General features: G+C 43.0%; 1 protein-coding gene across 1 annotated transcript in view; it reads left to right on the top strand.

Moving 5' to 3' along the window:
• Positions 1-313: 313 nt before the first annotated feature.
• NTSR1 (neurotensin receptor 1) overlaps positions 314-20,899 on the top strand; it is a 183,236-nt gene continuing 162,650 nt past the window's right edge. The window contains exon 1 of the mRNA XM_089661539.1: positions 314-2,013. Coding sequence (XP_089517665.1) covers positions 1,291-2,013 — 723 coding nt within the window. The 5' untranslated portion in view covers positions 314-1,290. The remainder of the gene's footprint in view (positions 2,014-20,899) is intronic.

The following is a 20,899-nucleotide window of genomic DNA, read 5'->3' on the forward strand; positions in this document are numbered from 1 at the left end:
GAGAGAGAGATAGAGAGAGGGAGGGGAGAAAGATACATGTTGAGAGAGAGAGAGGGGGGGGGGAGAACGATACATGGAGAGACAGATAGAGAGAGGGAGGGGAGAAAGATACATGGAGAGAGAGAGAGGGGGGGTACATGGAGAGAGAGAGAGAGGGGGGGGGGGGTACATGGAGAGAGAGGGGGAGGGAGGGGGGGGAGAACGATACATGGAGAGACAGATAGAGAGAGGGAGGGGAGAAAGATACATGGAGAGAGAGGGGGGGGGGAGGAGAAAGATACATGGAGAGAGAGAGAGAATAAGAAAGAAACAGATATATAGAAAGGTAGTGTCAGAGAAAGAGTGAAATAGAGGGGGCAAAGAAAGATACATGGAGAGGTCCGGAGAGAGAGAGAAAATTAAAGGAAGATAACTGGAGAGAGAGAGAGTGCTGCCGAGTGAAATACAGAGTGTAAAACGTATATAAAGAGTAGAAAAGCAGCTATATAGAATAGGAAGTAGTAGAAAGTCTTCAGGGTGTGAAGATACTGACGTCCAGCAGCACTGAGCGCTGGCAGATAGCGGTATTAAGCGCTCAGTCACATTGAACGCTCAGAAAGCAGAGAGAGCAGCACTGGTGCTCAGCACTGCACAGCTACACACAACTCGCCGGCATCTCTCTGGACGCCGAGCATCTGTGCGCTTAGTACAGACCCCGAGCATCACTGAGAGTTCAGGAATCAGATCCCGAGCATCCTTAGGCACTTAGGACTTGGATCCCGAGCATCACTGGGCGCTCAGGACTTGGACCCTGAGCATCACTGCGCACTCAGGACTTGGATCCCGAGCAACACTAGGCGCTCAGGACTTGGACCCCCGAGCATCACTGAACACTCAGGACTTGGACCCCGAGCATCACTGAGCACTTAGGACTTGGACCCCGAGCATCACTGGGCACTTAGGACTTGGACCCCGAGCATCACTGGGCACTTAGGACTTGGACCCCCGAGCTTAATTGAGCGTTTAGGACTTGGACGGGGAGCATCAGCGAGCACTGACATCCAGCACAGTGAGTGGAGGGAGCAGCAGTGCCGGCGGTGGGGTGGGGGAGGAATAGTGAGTGGGTAGAAGAGGCAGGTTCAGTCAATGAAGACATTAGACGACTATGGCCCCTCTTCAGTCTCAGATGCTTGCTTGCTCTGTAAGAAGCTTGGTGTTTTGGTGATGAAAGGACCGCAGTGACTGAAGAAGACCCGAGATCCAGGACTCTAGAGTCCCGTGTTTTTGGTTCCCCCTTCATCAGTCCCTAACATGAACCCCGGCTCTGCAGCTCAGATATTGAACCAGCCACCCAACATGCGTCTTAACGCAACTCCACAGGTGCCTCTCTTCCAGGAGGTTCAGGACTTCTGGCTGTCCACTACTTCGGTCCTGTTGAACCTGTCCAACGTCAGCACCAGGCATGTCATCTCTGAAGGAGACCTGGACGTCAACACAGACATCTACTCCAAAGTCCTGGTCACTGTTATCTACCTGTTCCTCTTCGTGGTGGGCTGTACTGGGAACTCCATCACTGCCTACACCTTGGTGAGGAAAAAGTCCCTGCAGAACTTGCAGAGCACTGTCCACTACCACTTGGCCAGCCTGGCCCTTTCTGACCTCCTAATACTGCTTCTCAGCATGCCCATCGAGACTTACAACTTCATCTGGGTCCACCATCCCTGGGCCTTTGGCAATGTGGTGTGCAAGGGCTACTACTTCCTGAGGGATGCCTGCACCTATGCCACTGCCCTGAACATTGCCAGCCTCAGCGTGGAGAGGTACATGGCCATGTGTCACCCTTTTAAGGCCAAAAGCATCATGTCAAGGAGCAGGACTAAGAAATTCATCAGTTTCATCTGGGTGGCCTCCTTGCTGTTGGCCACTCCAATGATTTTTACCATGGGGGAGATCTATGGGTTAGGGGTAGAAGACCCAGATCACCTGGTCTGCACCAGGATTGTGGAGATGTCCACCTTCAAAACGGTCATTCAGGTGAGTGATGGTGACTGTGTGGTCCACCTCTTGTCATGTGAATATGTATGTAATCTAGTTTTTTTTGTAAAGTCTATCGGCCAAAGCTGATATTTACAGTTGGGTGCTAAAGGGTTAAATCAACCACCGTTTTCATATAAACTCCAAAAGACTCTGTGGATGGCTCCTCTGCCAGTGTTGTAGGCTTGGATGCCATGGGGTCTCTCACCACCTGTTGTAAATTACAAAAATTTAAAATCTAACTAGGAAAGGTAACCCCTGGTCACAGAAGGTGCATTCATCTATCTCCTGGTATCCCCCAAAAAGATGACAGTAAATGAGACAACACCATTAAGAAGAACCCAACCTTGGGATTACCCCTTACTTGCCCAGTGCTAAGCGCAGTGATGATGTCCAAAGTATAATTATCCAATACAACATGATTTCTGTCTACTAGAGATTCCTGACTGCTGATTGGTTGCTATGGTTTACAACACTTTGCAGATTTTTAGTTCCCTTATTGAGTATGTGTGTTTAATATCTTGCACGACTTTTTCAAAGAATTACAATTTGCTTGACAATGACTACTGGGACCTTTTATAATTTTTTAAGGAATCCCATTCTAAAAGGAATACAGAAGCTGCCATTCCTGGCTTCTAAAAATGCCAACTGCCTGGCAGTCATGCCTGCTTCTCTGTGAAAGGAGGAGTGAGGTGCACTACAAACACCATCAGACCCACAATGTTTGAGTGCTGCAGTGACCTGCCACAGATGGTGCCATTACAAATCATAGAAATGACTGTGGATCACCAGCGCATCCTGCGCTCCTTCAAGCTTCTTTATTAGTTACATAAATACAGCAACGTTTCAGAGCTCTTAATGCAGCCCCTTCATCAGGCAGCAGTGAGGTTGAGTCACTATTGTCTGATACAAGGGCTGCATTAGTTGCTCTGCAACGTCACTGTATTTATGTAACTAATAAAGGATCTTGAAGGAGTGCATGATGTGCTGGTGATCCGCACACTCTTCTGTGCCTGCCGCTCTGACTTCAGTACTTTCTAAGTCACTGGCCTGGAACAGGCAAGCACCCATAAAGTCAAAGCAAAGTCAGAACTCCTTATTTGCATACGTGAATCAGGTCAGTGATTGCCATGACAGCCAGGCAGCTAGCTTTTTCAGAAGAGAAAGTACACAATGGCAGCCCCTATAATTCCTTGGCATGGGTTTCCTTTAAGGTACCTGTAGTATCTATAATATGGTGAATTGCAGAAGTTTGAAGCATTTTTTTCTTGGGTGGACATAGCCCATAAATTACGGCACCTGGCATGATGTCTACACTCAAACTGGGAGCCTTTTCTTGTGTGGGCCAAAGAGGAGGTTTCTGCCGATAGTGAGGGTCTCTTCAAGGCACAGAGGGACTAATGAGGAGCAAGATGAATTTGTTGCCTAGAGTAATCACACGTCAGCTTTCATTTTTTAATAAAATACAATAGGAAATCTATAAAGCTGCTATAGGCTGCAGCTTGGATTTTGCTTTAGCATACTCAAAGCAACCCCATTTTTCAGAGGGACACTCAAGTGGCACAGTAGGATCACAGTTCAGGTCCGACTCAGTTTCAGTGATCCACTGGTGGTAGTACCATACTATAGTTTCAGCACTGGTTGCTTGGTATGACAATTTCAACTTTCAACTTCGAAGGACTTTTCTCAAACCCCAGCATTTCTGTGCATTGTCTTTGAAGTCAGAAATAAGATCTAATTAGATACCACTCTTCCCCTGAACTCAGTACTGAGACAAGATTTTGAATTGGTCAGTCAATGTGGTGCACAACCAGTGGTGTATTTAGGTTTCGTGCTGCCCTAGGCAACACAAAAATTGCCCCCCCCCCCACAGAGAGACCCTGGCCCTGACAAACACCCCCTCCCCCACAAAAAGAGCCTGACATTGACCAACCATCACCCCTCCCGAGAGAGCCCTCCACTACCACCGCCCCCCATACACTGGCAACCCCCCACCCTGGCAAGAGACAAGACACTCACCTTCACAGCTCCGGACATCCCCGGGAACAAGAGTCAGGCTCTTCATACACCATTAAGCAGCCCCTCTCAGATCCCACCTGGTCCCCATGCTGCGTGTATCCTTTCTTCCATCCCTTCTTTCAGGGGGTGGTGCTGCCCCCAATAAAAATTCAGCTGCCCCCCCTGAAAAATGCTGCTGCCCCCCTAAAAAAATGCCGCCCTAGGCAAATACCTTGTTTGTCTTGTGGTAAATACGCCCCTGTGTACAACATTATCTATTTTTACTCAATATGCTGTCCAGTTATTACAAGTATATTTATTGCCCAGATATGCTGGAATGTTCAGGCCCACCTCATCTAGGGAATCTTACCCCTGTTTCTTAGTCAGATTATTATGTATGGGGCAGCACAACTGTGACATTACATGTTTGTTGTAATTTCAGTAAATGAAGCTGACAAAATGTAGCTTTAAGATTTATCTGTAGAACATAAAATTGTTAAGCTTTTTGATGCAGATGTTTCAGCAAAAAGATTTTACATGACCTGTAATCTATTTGATCTAATTACAGACATTGAAAAACCCCAAGTGTTTTTGTTTTGGTTAGAGTAAAGAATAGTTAAACCCATGTCCCATTGGGGAAATTTCCCTTTACTTCCTGTTCTATTGTCACATTAAGACAGCTTTTCTCAAACAAAGGTTTCATGGAACCCTATGGTTTCTCCAGAGGTTGTTTAGGTTCCTTGGGAAATAAACAATTTCTGAGATAAGTAACCACTGACTATATTGATCTTTTTAGCTATATCTAAAGTGGAGTGGCGTTTGCTATCTGAAAAGGAATTCTTCCCAAAGAGCACAAGTATAAAGGGGCCCTTCTCCCATTAACCACCTATATAAAGCTGCCTTTCTCCACTGACCATTAATGAAAGGGGGCACTTCAGTGACCACCTACGAGAGGGAACACTACAACCTAAACTGTGTGCATTTCTTTTTTGGCCATTATCATTATCGCCTTAATTATATCATACATAATTCTTTTAATATTACTATAGAATAATTTATTAGCAAGGGTTCCTTGAGACCTGAAATGGTTCTTTCTTGTTAAAAAGTTTGAGAAGGGCTGCACTATGAAGTGAAAGGAAATCTCACTAAAGTGAGTAGTCTAATTCTGTTCTAGTTACTCAAAATGTTAGATTTTCCCTCCCTTTCAGTACCGATGACAGTGGTCACCACGACACAGAGCGGGAGAATTTCCCCAGTAGGGATACAGACAGTAATGCAAACTTGAAATGGTTAATAACCCATTCAAAAGCTTTGGTTTTAGGTGCATTTTATCTGTATTCAGATCAGGGGTGGACTGACCATTTGGAAACTCGGGCACTGCCCGAGGGCCGGGGTCAGTAGGGGGCCTCATGAGATGCCCCTGGTACCTTTTTCATAGGCTTTTTTGAGTTTGGGCAAGGACACAGGGGCCCCCTGATCCCCTATTGCCCGGGGGCCCCATGAGTTGTCAGTCCACCCCTGATTCAGATCTATTTGTACATATTTCCCTAAAAGTTATGATGCATCTACATGTGGTATCTGTTCCTCACTATATAGACCAGACGTCAGAAAATCATCATTTTTTCAGCATACTCCAAAATATTGGCCATCAGTTGCCATGGGATACAGTTACAACTCACTGTAGTCTAATTTTAACCTTGTTCAGGCATTATTTAAAGAATCATCTGATGTGGGTTGTCCAGAGGTTGTCTTTAAAATAGTGTTCCCAAAGTATATTAAACTCCTAGGTGTTTCAGATTAGCATTCCTACTATTAGCATTCCCATTAGTAGAGGATGTGGGAGAAAATTGTCATCAATTATGCTGATTAATTTTCATCTATCTGGTTTTTGCAACCTAAAAGCTTCCACACACCGATCCCCTTAATGGTTATAACATAGTCTTTGAATGTAAGGAAACTGCAGTGGACCTGTTGTGTACAGTAGAAGCCCTGAGATATTCCTGGTTGTTCATTGTGTTTCTTTAGCATCTTTTGCTGTGATTAGGATGCAGTATGCTTACACTGCTTTTAACCTAGATAGCGATACAATAATATTTATTACATTAAAGCACAGGCCCATAACAATGCAGTCAATGACAATTAGGGCTTTTATTACTTGAGTTTCTTTAAGTCCTTTTTGGATGAAGGACAGTTCTGTTTTGAAAGCATTATTCTAATGTAGAGGCATTAATTTAATTGTGGTCGTCTGTGTAAAGTTTATGTATTTGAACTGCGGCAAGAAATGTTCTCAGTGGTGCATTTGGCATTTTGTATGCATAAAGTAATGACATTTTTGGTGACCTAATTGGGTGAGTAAGCTGCAATAAATACACTAAAAAATGATACAAGTGCCTTGCCTAAGGGCAAGATTAAGGGCAACCAGTGCCCTAAGAATGGGGTCACAATGATGCCCCCTTGGATCCCACCTGTCAACTCCTCCACAGATGTATACTCAGCGAGACCCGACTGCCAAGGCCTCTGTTTATTTAAATCAACCACCACAAGTTTCTCCTAGCCACATAGGCACATTACAGCACCATATAAGTCTATGGGTCTCATCTACTGTCTCACTGACAGTAAGTATAGATTGGTAGGTATACATCTGTGCATAGAGAGGGTGAAACTGGTTAGCACAGGGCATGGGGCAAAAAGGATAAATGCATTTTATTTTAAAGTGCAGTCACTCTTTTAGGGCATTATAGCTAGGGGGAAAGCTGTGGTGCCCCATTCCCTTGGTGCTCTAAGCACATTATTATTTTGATTAATAGTTAATCCAGACCTGAGGTGCCTTTCACAGATGTATATGGGCATTATAAAGACTGGTAGCTGTATTACATGTAACTAGTGTATGATAAGAAAACTTCACATGTGGTGGAGGTAATCTCCTTATACACGGCTCAAACAAATTAAAGGAACACTTTGAAAACACATCAGATCTCAATGGGGAAATATATATCCCAGAGGTGTTCTATTGGATTTAGGCCAGGCAAGCGTGGGGGCCATTCAGTGGTATCAATTTCTTCATCCTCCAGGAACTGCCTGCATACTCTTGCCACTTGAGGCCGGGCATTATCGTGCACCAGGAGGAACCCAGGACCCACTGCACCAGAGTAGGGTCTAACAAAGGGTCCAAGGATTTCATCCCGATACCTAATGGCAGTCAAGGTGCCATTGTCTAGCCTGTAGAGGTCTGTGCGTCCCTCCATGGATATGCCTCCCCAGACCATCACTGACCCACCACCAAAATGGTCATGCTGAATGATGTTACAGGCAGCATAACATTCTCCATGGCTTCTCCAGACCCTTTCACGTCTGTCACATGTGCTCAGGGTGAACCTGCTCTCATCTGTGAAAAGCACAGGGTGCCAGTGGCGGACCTCCAATTCTGGTGTTCTATGATGCTGGGCAGTGAGCACAGGGCCCACTAGAGGACATTGGGCCCACAGGCCACCCTCATGAAGTCTGTTTCTGATTGTTTGGTTAGAGACCTTCACACCAGTGGCATGCTGGAGGTCATTTTGTAGGACTCTGGCAGTGCTCATCCTGTCCCTTCTTGCACAAAGGAGCAGATACTGGTCCTGCTGATTGGTTAAGGACCTTTTATGGCCCTGTCCAGCTCTCCTAGAGTCTGTTTCCTGCAATCTCCTCCATGCTGTCGAGACTGTGCTGGGAGACAGAGCAAACCTTCTGGCAATGGCACGTATTGTTGTGCCATCCTGGAGGAGTTGGACTACCTGTGCAACCTCTGTTGAGTCCAGGTATGGCCTCATACTACCAGTAGTGACACTGACCCTAGCCAAATGCAAAGCTAGTGAAAAACAGTCAAAAGATGAGTAGGGAAAAATGTCAGTGGCCTCCACCTGTAAAACCATTCCTGTTTTGGGGGTCGTCTCATTGTTGCCCATCTAGTGCACCTGTTGTTAATGTCATTAACACCAAAGCAGATAAAACTGATTAACAACCCCCTCTGCTATTTAAATGACTAGATCAATATCCCAGGAGTTTCGCAGAATGTATGCTATACTCTGATTAAAAAGTGTTCCTTTAATTTTTTTGAGCAGTGTATTTATTCTGCTACATTATCAGTGCTCAATATTAGCCAGCTATGGAATCATTGTCTTGACCCATCAAGCTTCAGTATTCCATTATTAGGGATTCCAAATGCTTAAATATTATATTTCAATTCTTGTGACCAGGCCATAGTCCTGAAACTTTGAATATCAGCCTTTATTTTTGGACATAAGCAATAGTGTATACTTCTACCCGGGCACCTTTGACCAGAAGCCATCATGCTTTTACCATAAATCTAGGATCCAAATTTAAGTTGATCTGGGACTCTAAGGGTGAGTTCACAAGGCTACCCAAATTTTAGTGTATTAATGAACTGGCAAGGAGCCTCATTTACAAAAGGTAGGTGAAACAGTGAATGAAAGTGCGGAGATCCTGTGTTTAATCATCAAATCATATACAGTATAGGAGAAACAAAATGGAGCTTTTCCCCCACAGGACGTGGATGTTAGAAGTGAAAACTTCAGGTCACTACTTGTTACCCTCTTTTACAATTTTATAATTTAATAGTCAGTATGCCATTGTTTTGGGTCACCATGTGTAATACTCATATGTAAAAATGTAATCACTGGGAATTGTTTTTATTGCCTCAAAGAAAACAGCTACATTCAAAACTGAAGCAGAAAATAGAAAGTTGAATCTAAGGCCTCACACACATGGATGTTTACAAGCTCTTGAGCCTTGTAACATAACATTTTTGGCACTTTTATGTACTGGGCCCATATTAGTATATTGCTGTCTGTGTATGAATCAGTGTCAATGTGACATTATTTCAGGATCCCATCTTTCAGTGTGTCAGCACTCTGAGCCTTCACCTGTCACTGTGCTATGGTTCTGAGGCCTCCAAGTTATTATTATTATTATTATTATTATTAGCGCCAATAGTTTGCTCAGCGCTGTACATTACAGAGGGGGACAGAACATGTGACAGAACAATACCAATACAATGCAAAACATGAGGGGATCGAGGGCCCTGCTCTTTCGAGCTTACAATCTAGGAGGGAGGGGATAGTGGCACAGGAGGAGATAGCTGTGGGGGATGGAGTGGTAGGAAGAGTGGAGGAGGTCGGTCAAGTTAGCAGGGGGTGGGGTAGGCTTCCCTGAAGAGATGCGTTTTCAGGGTGCGCCTAAAGGAGAGGAGAGGTGATATTCTGATGGGTTGGGGCAGGGAGTTCCAGAGGATGGGTGACACCCTGGAGAAGTCCTGGAGGCGGGCATGGGAGGAGGAGACCAGGGAACTAGAGAGAAGGAGGTCTTGTGAGGAGCGGAGTGTGTGTACTTTGATATTAGGTCAGTGATGTAGTTCGGGGCAGTATGGTGGACGGCTTTGTACGTCAGTGTTAGGATTTTGAATTTGATCCGTTGCGCAATCGGAAGCCAGTGGAGGGATTGGCAGAGGGGGGTGGCGGAAACGGAGCGGTTGGAAAGGTGAATGAGTCTGGCATCCGTATTCAGGATCGACTGAAGCGGGGATAGCCAGCGGCAAGGCAGGCCAGTGAGGAGGGAGTTGCAGTAGTCGAGTCGTGATATGATGAGGGAGTGGATGAGCTGTTTAGTGGTTTCTTGGGTTAGGAACGTGCGGATTTTGGCTGTAACTTTGTATAGTAAGTTTGAGATCGTTACTGTTGTGGGGCCTTCAAATGTCAGTATGTTATTTTTCTCAGACCCCAATTGTCAGCATCTTATTGTTCTGGGTTTCCAACTCCAAAGTACCAGTATGTCGTTGTTCTGAGACCCCCCTTTGTCAAACTGTAATTGTTCTGGAAGCCCTAGAATCAGGCTGCCATTGTTCTGGTACCACAAGTATCAGTGTGTCCTTGTTCTGGGACCTGACATATCAATGTGTCATCAATCTGGGAACCCCAGTGTCAATGTGCCATTGCTCTGGGACCTCCACAAGTTAGTGTGTGCTCTTCCTAGGAGTGTGCCATTACTCTAGGATCCCAATATGCGCAATCATTCAGCAAAGCATTTCCTGGATTCTCAAGTCCAGAGTCAGTGGGAGCTCCAAAAAAATAGTTAAATTATCAAATAACTGAACATTCGGAAACTGATAAAAACATATTGCAGCTCCGCAGGTTTCTATAAATTAAGTCATATCTTGTGAATTTGGCACCATGACAGCTTTGATATGTCTCAGTTCCTGCTCCTACATCTGTTCTAGACCCTGGAATAAAGTCAGTTTACATGACTGGAACAGTGTTGAGATATTGCAGTTCTTTTACGTCATACTGCAGGAGATACTTGCACTGTGTTGGTCTTCTTGTGTGTCCCCTGTGTCCTCTGTGCTTGCTAAATACTCCTCTCAGATTATTGCTTGACACTTTAATGTTTGTGATTATATAACTATAGCAATTCCCCATGGCAACCCATCGCAATGTCAGAGTGTCAACATGTTACCATGTTAGCCATCAGAGGCTGTGATGAGCAGCCAGGACTTAATCCCATCCCTTTTCATTCTATCAGTGGATTACTTTAAGAGTTCTTCTCCAGGAGCCCCGTCATTATATCACCAGTGTTATTACAAAATGTATTTAGACTTATTTATTATTGCAGCAAACGGAGCTACAATAAAGAATAGCACATCAAACAAGCAGAATTTATGGTTCTGAACCAACCACGTCTTATCTGTGGGTTTGTAATTTCTTTGTACACTGAAAAATGTATTTTACCCCACCCCCCTCCCAGTCTGTAGATTAAGGCTAGCTATCCACGTTAAGAATTCTCTCATTCAACCCGCAGAAACAGCAAGGATGGAGGAATCTCCGCTGCTGGCTATTGTATTCTGACAGCCGCTGCTTTCGCAGCTGTCAGAATACCAGAGTAATGGCAGTATCTGATTGGCTGCAGTTACTGCTCGGCCAAGAATTTTCTGCCCAGCTCCTTATTAAACTGACTTTAAGCTGACCATATACGCAAAATCAACTGGTTCCGCAGGAACTGGATGGATTTCAATCCATCTATGGACAGGCTAGTTGCCCTGAAGTCAATCTATCGATCGACTTTGGTACAACTGGCCTGTCAGGGTTTTTCCTTGTAATCACTGCAGGCTGCTATAGCTGCCAGCATTGATCATCGTATTTTGCTGGTGTGGAAGGCTCCCTTTGCTCCCCTCAAACAGAACACAATAGTGCTTGGCTGAAGGAAAGAAAACTGCATAATGTGTGGCCTGCCACAGACCAGTGGGTGTTTGCATAAAAAAAGGTGCTGATTCCCCCATCAACACACTATAATGGGGGAATCTTTCCTGCAGCGCTATTGTGTTTTGCCTGCAGGGACCCACCAGAACACAAACATCAGTGTTGCCGGTTATAGTTGGTGGGACTGATCGTTCGGGAAAAACCTAACTTGTGTACATCAGCTATCCCATACATGGATCAAAATTCAGCTGGTCGCAGCTGAACCGGCTGAATTTTGATCTGTCTATGGCAGTGGTTCTCAACCTTCCTAATGCCGTGACCCTTTAATACAGCTCCTCATGTTGTGGTGACCCCCAACCATAAAATTATTTACCCAGTAATTATAATTCATGAGTCGTTTTACCTCCAATACTGCTGCTTTCAACACAGTAGCTGCTTTTAACAGAGTAGCTGCTTTCAACACAGCAGCTGCTTTCTACACATTAGCTGCTCTTTACACATTGGAAATATGTGTTTTCTGATGGTCTTAGGGGACCCCTGTGAAAGGGTCGTTCGACCCCCAAAGGGGTCGCGACCCACAGGTTGAGAACCACTGGTCTATGGCCTGCTATATTCTGCTCAGTGTCATCTGTAGCAGGGGCGGACTGACTATTTGGAATCTCAGGTACTGGCCAAGGGCCCGGGGTCAGTAGGGGACCCCATGAGATGCCCCTGGTACCTTTTTCATAGGCTTTTTTGAGTTTGGGCAAGGACACAGGGGCCCCATGATCCCCTATTGCCCGGGGGCCCCATGAGTTGTCAGTCCGCCCCTGGTCTGTAGACCCTCGCTTTTGGTTTGTTTTGCATTGTTCAGGAGTGAAGAGAATACAGACCTATGCTAGTAAAAGATCGGTGTGCTACAGGTTAATCTGCCTGCAGTCATGTGTTTCAAACCAAAAATTAAAGCAACTGCATACAGACGGGAAAGATCATCTCCACATTTTTCCTGCAATGCATTTTCCATTGAAATCAATGGAAAAGCATCAATCGCATATCAATGCATGCTAACTTGCAGTGCTGCATGTGTTCAGCGTGTGTTCCAATGACCTTTGTATTAAATGCCAACAGTCATTAAAACGCACATCAACGAATGTTAATGCAAGCCATGATTAGTTTACGTTTGTCAGGACGCACATCATAACCCATGTGTTGAGATGTATTTCTATAGATTTGGAATGGCAAACACATCAAGCTAAAATGCAAAGGTGTGAATCCAGCCTTAATGTCAAGAGTCCCCAAGGGAACAGAGGTGCATACTATAAATAGCCACTTGCATGAATAAATCTAGAGAAATTGCAGGGCTCTATCTTTGTGCATGAGCTTCTGTAATCTACTTTTCACAGCCAGGATGCCTTCTACCTGCTGGCGTAAGCATAACACATTACATTGGTATCTGACATATCTAATCCGCTGTTTGTAGTATGGAAATGAAAGAGCCTTGCATAAAGCTGAACTCTAGACGAGCCGCTAAATACAAAAACATACAGGAGCTGTTTTACCTTGCGAAGGTTTTGTATCCATCCAGTCCTGAGGTTTACACACCTCTGTCACACAGCACAACCCTGCCTGGCATTTCTAAGCTGCAAGTAAGTAACACTTGACTTGGCTTGATTGCACCATTGGGTTGCTATTAGCATGCAGTTGAGTTGACATCAGGGGTGGACTGACCATTTGGAAACTCGGTCACTGTCCGAGGGTCCAGGGTGAGTAGGGGGCCCCATGAGATGACCCTGGTACCTTTTTCATAGGCTTTTTTGAGTTTGGGCAAGGACATGGGGCCCCATGATCACCTATTGCCCGGGGGCCCCATGAGTTGTCAGTCTGCCCCTGGTTGGCATGCAAAGTAATTTTTGTTAGAGGTGGTGCCAGTGCTGGGACAAGGTCCTTTGAAAACCAAGGTGAAGATGCCAAAATGTGTTTAGGGAGCTGGGGCGAATGAAGGTTTTCACGTCTGTGCGTATATTGGGTGTCAGCACAGAAATAATAGCTTGAAGACTATTTTGTCCAAAAGTACCTGAACAGGATGGGGAGGTGTTGCGACATGGTTACAATATTCTAATTTAGTTATAATAAGCATGAACAGAACCAGAATTGCATTAACATAATGGCAACCAAATTCTATTCTTTCATCCTGAAAATAAAGTTTGTTATAACTCATTCAAAGCACAATTTTATTCAGTGACTTGTCCCTTTTTGGCTTGGATACAGTGAGATCTCCCTGACATAGTCCCAAAACTGTTCCTTGCCACTTGGAAGATTTTTTGTGTTCCAGCTCCTCCTGTTACATTCTCCATATTATAAAATAAACATAAAATTCAACAGGAGTGGTGGAAACCCCTCATATTGGTCACAGCAGGTGTGCAGACCTAGGTGCTCACACACAGAGACCTCCCCAATAGAGTTCCCATGAAATAAAAGATGGTCAAATGTCACGCTTACCCTGAATGCAGGTGGTCAGACACTATAGCTAGCATCTGTGTTCTTCACCTATAGCAGCCCCCTTTCCCATACAGCAAGCAGGCCTACCAGTACTTGGTTGCCCCCAGGACATATACACAATGCTATAGTGCCTGGCTACCACGCTGGGGTATGTGCGAACTGAGCACAGCAACAGGTACTTGTGGTTGGCAGACAGGCAGAGTGGTTTAATGACCGCCCAGGTACAAGGCAGGCAAGGTTCAGAAAAGTCAGGGTCAGATCCATAGTCAACAGGCAGGCAGAGTTCAGAGAGTTGTCAATATCTGATCCGAGATCGTGAACGAGGGAATCCAAACAAGCAGGCACTGGAACAGGGCAGACAAACAGGAAGCTTGGAGAATGTGTTACAAATGCAATATCACAAGCATGAGACTGCAGGCTTGGCTGGCTTAAATCAGGTTTGGTCTCTACCCAGAGACTGGTTACGTCAGTCACTTTGCAGGTGGACAGAAAGACAGGGAGAACATATCACAGCCAAAACCAGTATGCTGGAAAGAGACCAGAAGCTGTGATGGAGCAGGAATGTTACACGCTCCTGACATCAGATTGTTTGAAGCTCATCTGCAGCCTACTGTATTTATCTATAATTTAGTTTTAGATAAAGTAGTCAGGTTTGTAATCATGCACACTGGGAGTTTACTCCTTGTGTATGAGATTCCAGTGTTTTCATGCAGACGAAAGGCAAAGGCACACTATCCAGCCCCACTGCCGGCTCTGCATTCCGGGCATTTGTCTCAGTGCCCATAATGCCTCAAACATTAGTACCACTTGATGCACTGTCCAGTCGTAGAAGTTTTCAGACTCTCATAGAGCTTTAAAGGCTGCCAGCAGTGGGGATGTGCAATGCGCCTATGCCTTGTGCCCACACAAAAACGCCAGGATCTCATGCAAAGGGGCTAAACACTCCATGTGCATGAGACAGTCAAAGAATGTACAAATGGTTCTCATTTAAATATACTTTACTTGTTGCAATCAGAGCCAAGGTTTTTTTGGGTTTTTAATATATCGCTTTCATCCGGGCTATAAACAAAACTATATAAAAAATTTCAGAACCAGAAAAGTGACAAAAAGCAATAGAAAGGTGACAGAAGTATATACTCTTTCAAGTCTTATTTAAACAGAAAAAAGGTTGCCTAGATTTCGGCTTTTAGGTTGCCCATAGATGGATCGAAATTTGGCTGGTTCAGCAGGCACCAACCAAATTTTGGTCCATGTATGGGCATTGTGGTCGTACAGAAGTCGATTAACCACGTTACTGGAAAATTTCCTCTTGATCAGTGCTACAGGCCAACCTTTCTCAACCAAGGTGCCCAGGCACCCTGGGGTGCCCTGAGGTTTCTTCAGGGGTGCCTTGGCAAAATGTCTAAAAATTGCCCAAAGCTTGTATACAAGTCATCGGGTGGAATGAGCCTGCCTTTTAGTTATACAAAGCAACAGGTTTTCAGTGTGCACCTTCTAGCTACCGACATCCTGACAACCAATGACATCATCAGTTGATAAGGAAGATGTCAGTTGCCTGCACAGCATCCTAGTTTGACCCTCCCCTGCCCCTCTCCATCAATGCTGGGGTCACATTAGCTCAGTGATGGAGAAAAACTGAGGGAGAAGAGAAACACTGGCATACTAGTCAGTACCAGTATGCAAAAGTGTATTTGCTTTAGAAGAATAAATCACCTCCATCTTTGGGTGTCCTACATGTGTGGGTGTTGCTGTGTTATATAAAACTATTACAATAGTTTTTCACATTTTAGAATGGGGTGTCCTTTTAAAATTACGGACAGTCTTGAGGTACCCCATTTTAGAATGGGGTGCCTCAAGACTGTCCATGATTTTAAAGGGTGCCTGGGGACCGTCCTTAACTTTAAAGGATGCCTTGCCTGAAAAAAGGTTGAGAAACACTGCTGCAGGCTATAGACTGCAGCTATGATCTCTGTATTCTGACAGCAGGGAAGTCTCTCTGCTGTCAGAATACAATGACACAGTGGGGAGGATTCCTCCATTCACCTTGAACATGTTGATGGGGGAAACTGGGTCAGTTTCTTCATTCAACCTTCTAGTGCAATGAAATAAACTGACCATTGGATGGCCAGCTTAGGTCCCCAGCATCTACCAAACACTGAAATATTACTTTTGAGCAGACTGATGCTTTAAGGGAAATGAAGTGAACTTTCTTTGAAGGACATGAATCCTTCCCTGCGTAGGACTAGCTCATTCTACTCATTGTACTTTCTTTTGAAGTAAGCCTGGTAAATCCAGGAGATACCAGTGCCTTGGCTCTTTAATTTCTCTATCGCGTCTCTTTAAGCTTCTGCATTTTGCCATCTTGTAATCTGGCTGAGCGCAGGGATTCTATATCTAATAGACATATCTGTGTTAATTGCTTTCTCTTTCCTAAATCCGTGATCAAAGAGACAGATTTACATCACGATTAAGCGCCGACAGATGCAATTAACTCGGGAGAGGTTTTAGTCTCCGCTGGCGAGGCTGGCAGGAGGGGACAGAACAGTGTCAAAGAGCTTGGCACTTCCAAGGGTCACAGTGAGAATGTTTTATGGTGGGGCGGACAGGAAAATGAAGGACAAGAAAATGCCTGTGTCAGCTGAATTAAAAGTGCTAGATCAAGAAGCCTGCTGTGACTTACCCAGATGGATTATGTAACGCCAATGTATCCAGAGATACAGTGACTGTTAAATCATACTGGTTGTTGTACTTCGGGGAGAGTCGGAGTACCAGGGCTGCCCAGACTTAGAGACTGGTAGAAGGTAAAGTCTATCTAAAACCCACCAAATATCTAAGGTTTTGCTGTTCACCAGTCTTTATCCATAAGTTTAACCCATAAAATAATGCGTAATGTTATAACCCACCCTCAACGCTTAGCCCTCAACCTGATTCTAAGACTTATTCCTAAGCCTAATACTTAACCCTTTACCTAAGTCCTTAACACTTATCTCCACTGTTATTTCTAATACTTAACATAGGTCTGTACTTTGCCCATGCTGAGCAAAATAACAGGCTTATTCTTCTGTAGAGACACTTAAGAGGTTTGCTTACTTTGCTGCCCTAATCTACCATTGTAACTTGGAGGAATACCTGACCCATATGCAAGAAAAATATATTTGAAATATATTTAAGAAAATATTCTTCCCAAATATATTGACATATATTTGAAATGCTACAATTTTGGCCATATTCAATATATTTTAAAATATATTTCAGTATGCGTTTTTATTACAAAATATATGAAAAATATTTTTAAAAATACATTTCAAATATGTGTCTTTAAAAATACAAATCTACATTTTTGGAATGCATTTACAGATATATGTAAAAAATATATGTTAAAATTACTTTTTTATATATGATATATGTTAAAATGAATCTGAAGATTATATTTAAAATATATATATATATGTTTAAAAACATATATTTTTAAAATATATTCTTCAGATTTTTTTTAACATATAAAAAAAAGTCATTTTAACATATATTTTTTAAAATTTTTTAAAAATCTGAAGAATATATTTTAAAAATATATATTTTTAAATATATATATATTTTTTTAAATATATTCTTCAGATTCATTTTAACATATATCATATATAACAAAAGTCATTTTAACATATATTTTTATATATATTTGTAAATGCATTCCAAAAATGCAGATTTGTATTTTTAAAGACATACAGTATATTTGAAATGTATTTTAAAAAATATTTTTCATATATTTTGTAATAAAAATGCATTTCAACATACATTTTATATATATATATATATATATATATATATATATATATATATATATATATACAGTGAGGAACAGAGGTATTTGAACACCCTGCGATTTTGCAAGTTCTCCCACTTAGTAATCTGGGGCCTGAAATTCACATTGTAGGTGCATTCCCACTCTGAGAGACAGAATTAAAAGAAAAAATTCAGGAAATCACATTGTATGATTTTTAAAGAATTTATTTGTCTTGCACTGCTGATCATAAGTATTTGAACACCTAAGAAACAGCAAGAATTCTGGCTCTCAAAGACCTGTTACTGTGCCTTTAAATTCTATCTCTCAGAGTGGGAATGCACCTACAAAGTGAATTTCAGACCCCTCCATGATTTCTAAGTGGGAGAACTTGCAAAATCGCAGGGTGTTCAAATACTTTTGTTCCTCACTGTATATATATATATATATATGTATATATATATACATATAGATATATATATAGATATATATCTATCTATATATAAATATATAAAAAAAAATTTAAATATATTGAATATGGCCAAAAATTGTAGCATTTCAAATATATGTCAATATATTTGGGAAGAATATTTTTAAAATATATTTCAAATATATTTTTCTTCCATGTGGGAATATTTCCAGGTATGGGTGAATTTGACGCTTTCTCTGCCTCCACACAAACACAGTGCTCAGTGTACACTGCCCTGTGTAAGGAGAGTTAGAGAAAAACTACAGTAAAGTAATTCTGTTACTTTTCCATGTACCAATGTACATGTTCCCCCTACAAGAGGGCTATGGCCAAAGCTCTTTTGGCCGTATTTCTCCTGTGTGTCAAAGGGGTGCTAAAGGCTGCTGTCGGATGACGTTACAGAGCCAGTCCAGGCCCTGCAGGGATCCTGACAATAATTTCAGAATCTGCCCAGATGCTTTGCTTACTCATGTGTTGGATTGGGGGGGGGGGGTGTCAGTACCTGCTGTACAGAGCTGTGTGTCTGTGAAGGTGGCACCACAGGTCACACAACACCACACCCCGTGGGGGCAACTTCAGTGCACAGCGCCTGCATGGCAAGCAAAATGCCTAACAAACCATTACTGAATTATTCCTCTATTATTATTTGAATCACTGATGCTGAATGAACACTAGAATCATATTTAGGCAACGCCCACGTTTCCTACTTTAATTTCTGTAAGCGCTGTAGTTGTTTTCAGTCATGTCTGTTACACTTTTAAATGTTCTATATTCATTTTAAATGAGTATTTATTTCAGTAAAAAAAGTATCTCGATGCTCTGCTTCATAAAAAATTAGCTATACGAGCTAGTTGACTAGAAATGCTTCTCCCAAAAGAAACAATTTTATGGTACAGTTGGTCAGAACTGAAAATTGGGGACGTTTCCAGGGACAAATCCTCAGAAATCATTACAGTCCCTGAAAGACAGGAGCAGCTGGCAGCTCTATAACACAAATCTTAATGTGAGCACATAGCTGGTATCTAAACAGAAGGCGCAGTTGTTTGCAAATTTGCAAATAAATATACATATTAAAGGTTTTCATTCATGCACTGTTTACTTTTCAGCTACAGCAGTACCTACACTGATGATGAGTCCTTTTCTCGCAGATGAGGGCAAGGTTTTATTAAGGTTTTCTACCGACAGGTTGACCAATGGGTACAACTGCACTTTCTATGTATGAAAGGTCAAACAGCTTGGTTTGAACTATGCCATGTGATCAAACATTTTTGGACATCTGATCTTAAAACTTACCTATATAGCTAAACGCATGTGGAGTGATTAAAGTTTTACTAAACCCACAACAGTAAAATCAATTTGTATATGTAGTAAAGCATGCTTGTTTTACTCACTGTGGAACCTAAGGGGTTAATCCTCTGCATTGTGTAAAAAGTCTGTTTGATCCTGTCTTTTATGATCCTCCCCTTCTTCCAGTGTCCCCCTTTTGTCTCCTGATAAGACATATTGTGTGTGAAGTCACTCTGCACATTCTCAGTTTGGTATGTATTGCTAGAGAGGTTTTTTTTTCTTGGGAGAGTACATTTGATCAGCAGAGGGCCAATCAGTATTGTCCAGACAGAGGTCAGGGGCCCTGCATCCTCCTAGAGCAGAATGAAAACTCCTCCTACAAGCTTTAACCAGTGCTCTGCTGGACACTGATAGAAGTCACAAGACTGCTATACACTGCTGATGAGAAAAGGTATTTATCAGTTTATATTTAATAAAATAATTGCATTTTCATGTTCTGTGTACTATGGGAGACCAGATATAGTGAATGCAGGGTCCAGGGAGACCAGATACAGTGAATGCAGGGTCCCGGGTGACCAGATATAGTGAATGCAGGGTCCCGGGAGAAAAGGTATAGTGAATGCAAAGTCCCGGGAGACCAGATATAATGAATTCAGGGTCCGGGGAGACCAGATATAGTGAATGCAGGGTCCGGGGAGACCAGATATAGTGAATGCAGGGTCCGGGGAGACCAGATATAGTGAATGCAAAGTCACGGGAGACCAGATATAGTGAATGCAGGGTCCGGGGAGACCAGATATAGTGAATGCAGGGTCCAGGGAGACCATATATAGTGAATGCAGGGTCTGGGTTTACTGGAAGTTTAGGTATTTCCACTCACGGTCACTGTTAATAATACAGCATAAGAGCAGAGTTTATACCTTGTGGTCACAGTTTGAGGAAGCTCTTTCCATTTCCAGCATGACTGTGAATAAAGCCAGCTCCATAAAAATATGATTTAGTCAGTTTGGTGTCATGGAGCTCAAGAGCCCTGACCTCAACCCTACTGAACACCTTTAGCATGAATTGAACCAATGATTGTGAAGAATGCCTGGTAGTTGTAGGCATGGGAGAGAATGTGACTTACTCCTCCAACGCCCATGTGACAGTTAACGATGACAGCTGATTGGCCTCTCAGGCACCCAGCATTATTTCATGGTTGTGGCCCATGTACCTCCTGGTGCCCAAACAAGCTATTTTTGAGCTTAGTTGTGACACCTTTCTAACTAAACCTGTATGGCAACAGTCCATAAGGAAACTTTATCTAAAGTGTTTCCACTCTTCATTTAATCTCACGTGTGAAAAAAAATAATAAAAAGTCTAAATAAAAGCTGTTCTTTCTGTGTAGCCTCTTCTCCCATTTATGACCTAGAGGGGGAGATTTACTAAAACTAGAACACTCAGTTTGGTGCAGCTCTGCAGGGTAGCCAATCAGCTTCTAACTTCAGCTTTTTCAATTACGTTTTGACAAACCTGGAAGCCAATTGGTTTCTCTGCAGAGCTGGATCAGATTCTGCACTCTGTAGTTTTAGTAAATGTCCCCCAGAATGTCAATTTCCCTCCTTTGGTGCGAGGTTCCTGACAGCACTC

The sequence above is a fragment of the Staurois parvus genome, unplaced genomic scaffold (genome assembly GCF_062004578.1).
Source record: "Staurois parvus isolate SC_StPar_1 unplaced genomic scaffold, SC_StPar_1.0 ptg001349l, whole genome shotgun sequence".
NCBI classification, from domain to species: domain Eukaryota; kingdom Metazoa; phylum Chordata; class Amphibia; order Anura; family Ranidae; genus Staurois; species Staurois parvus.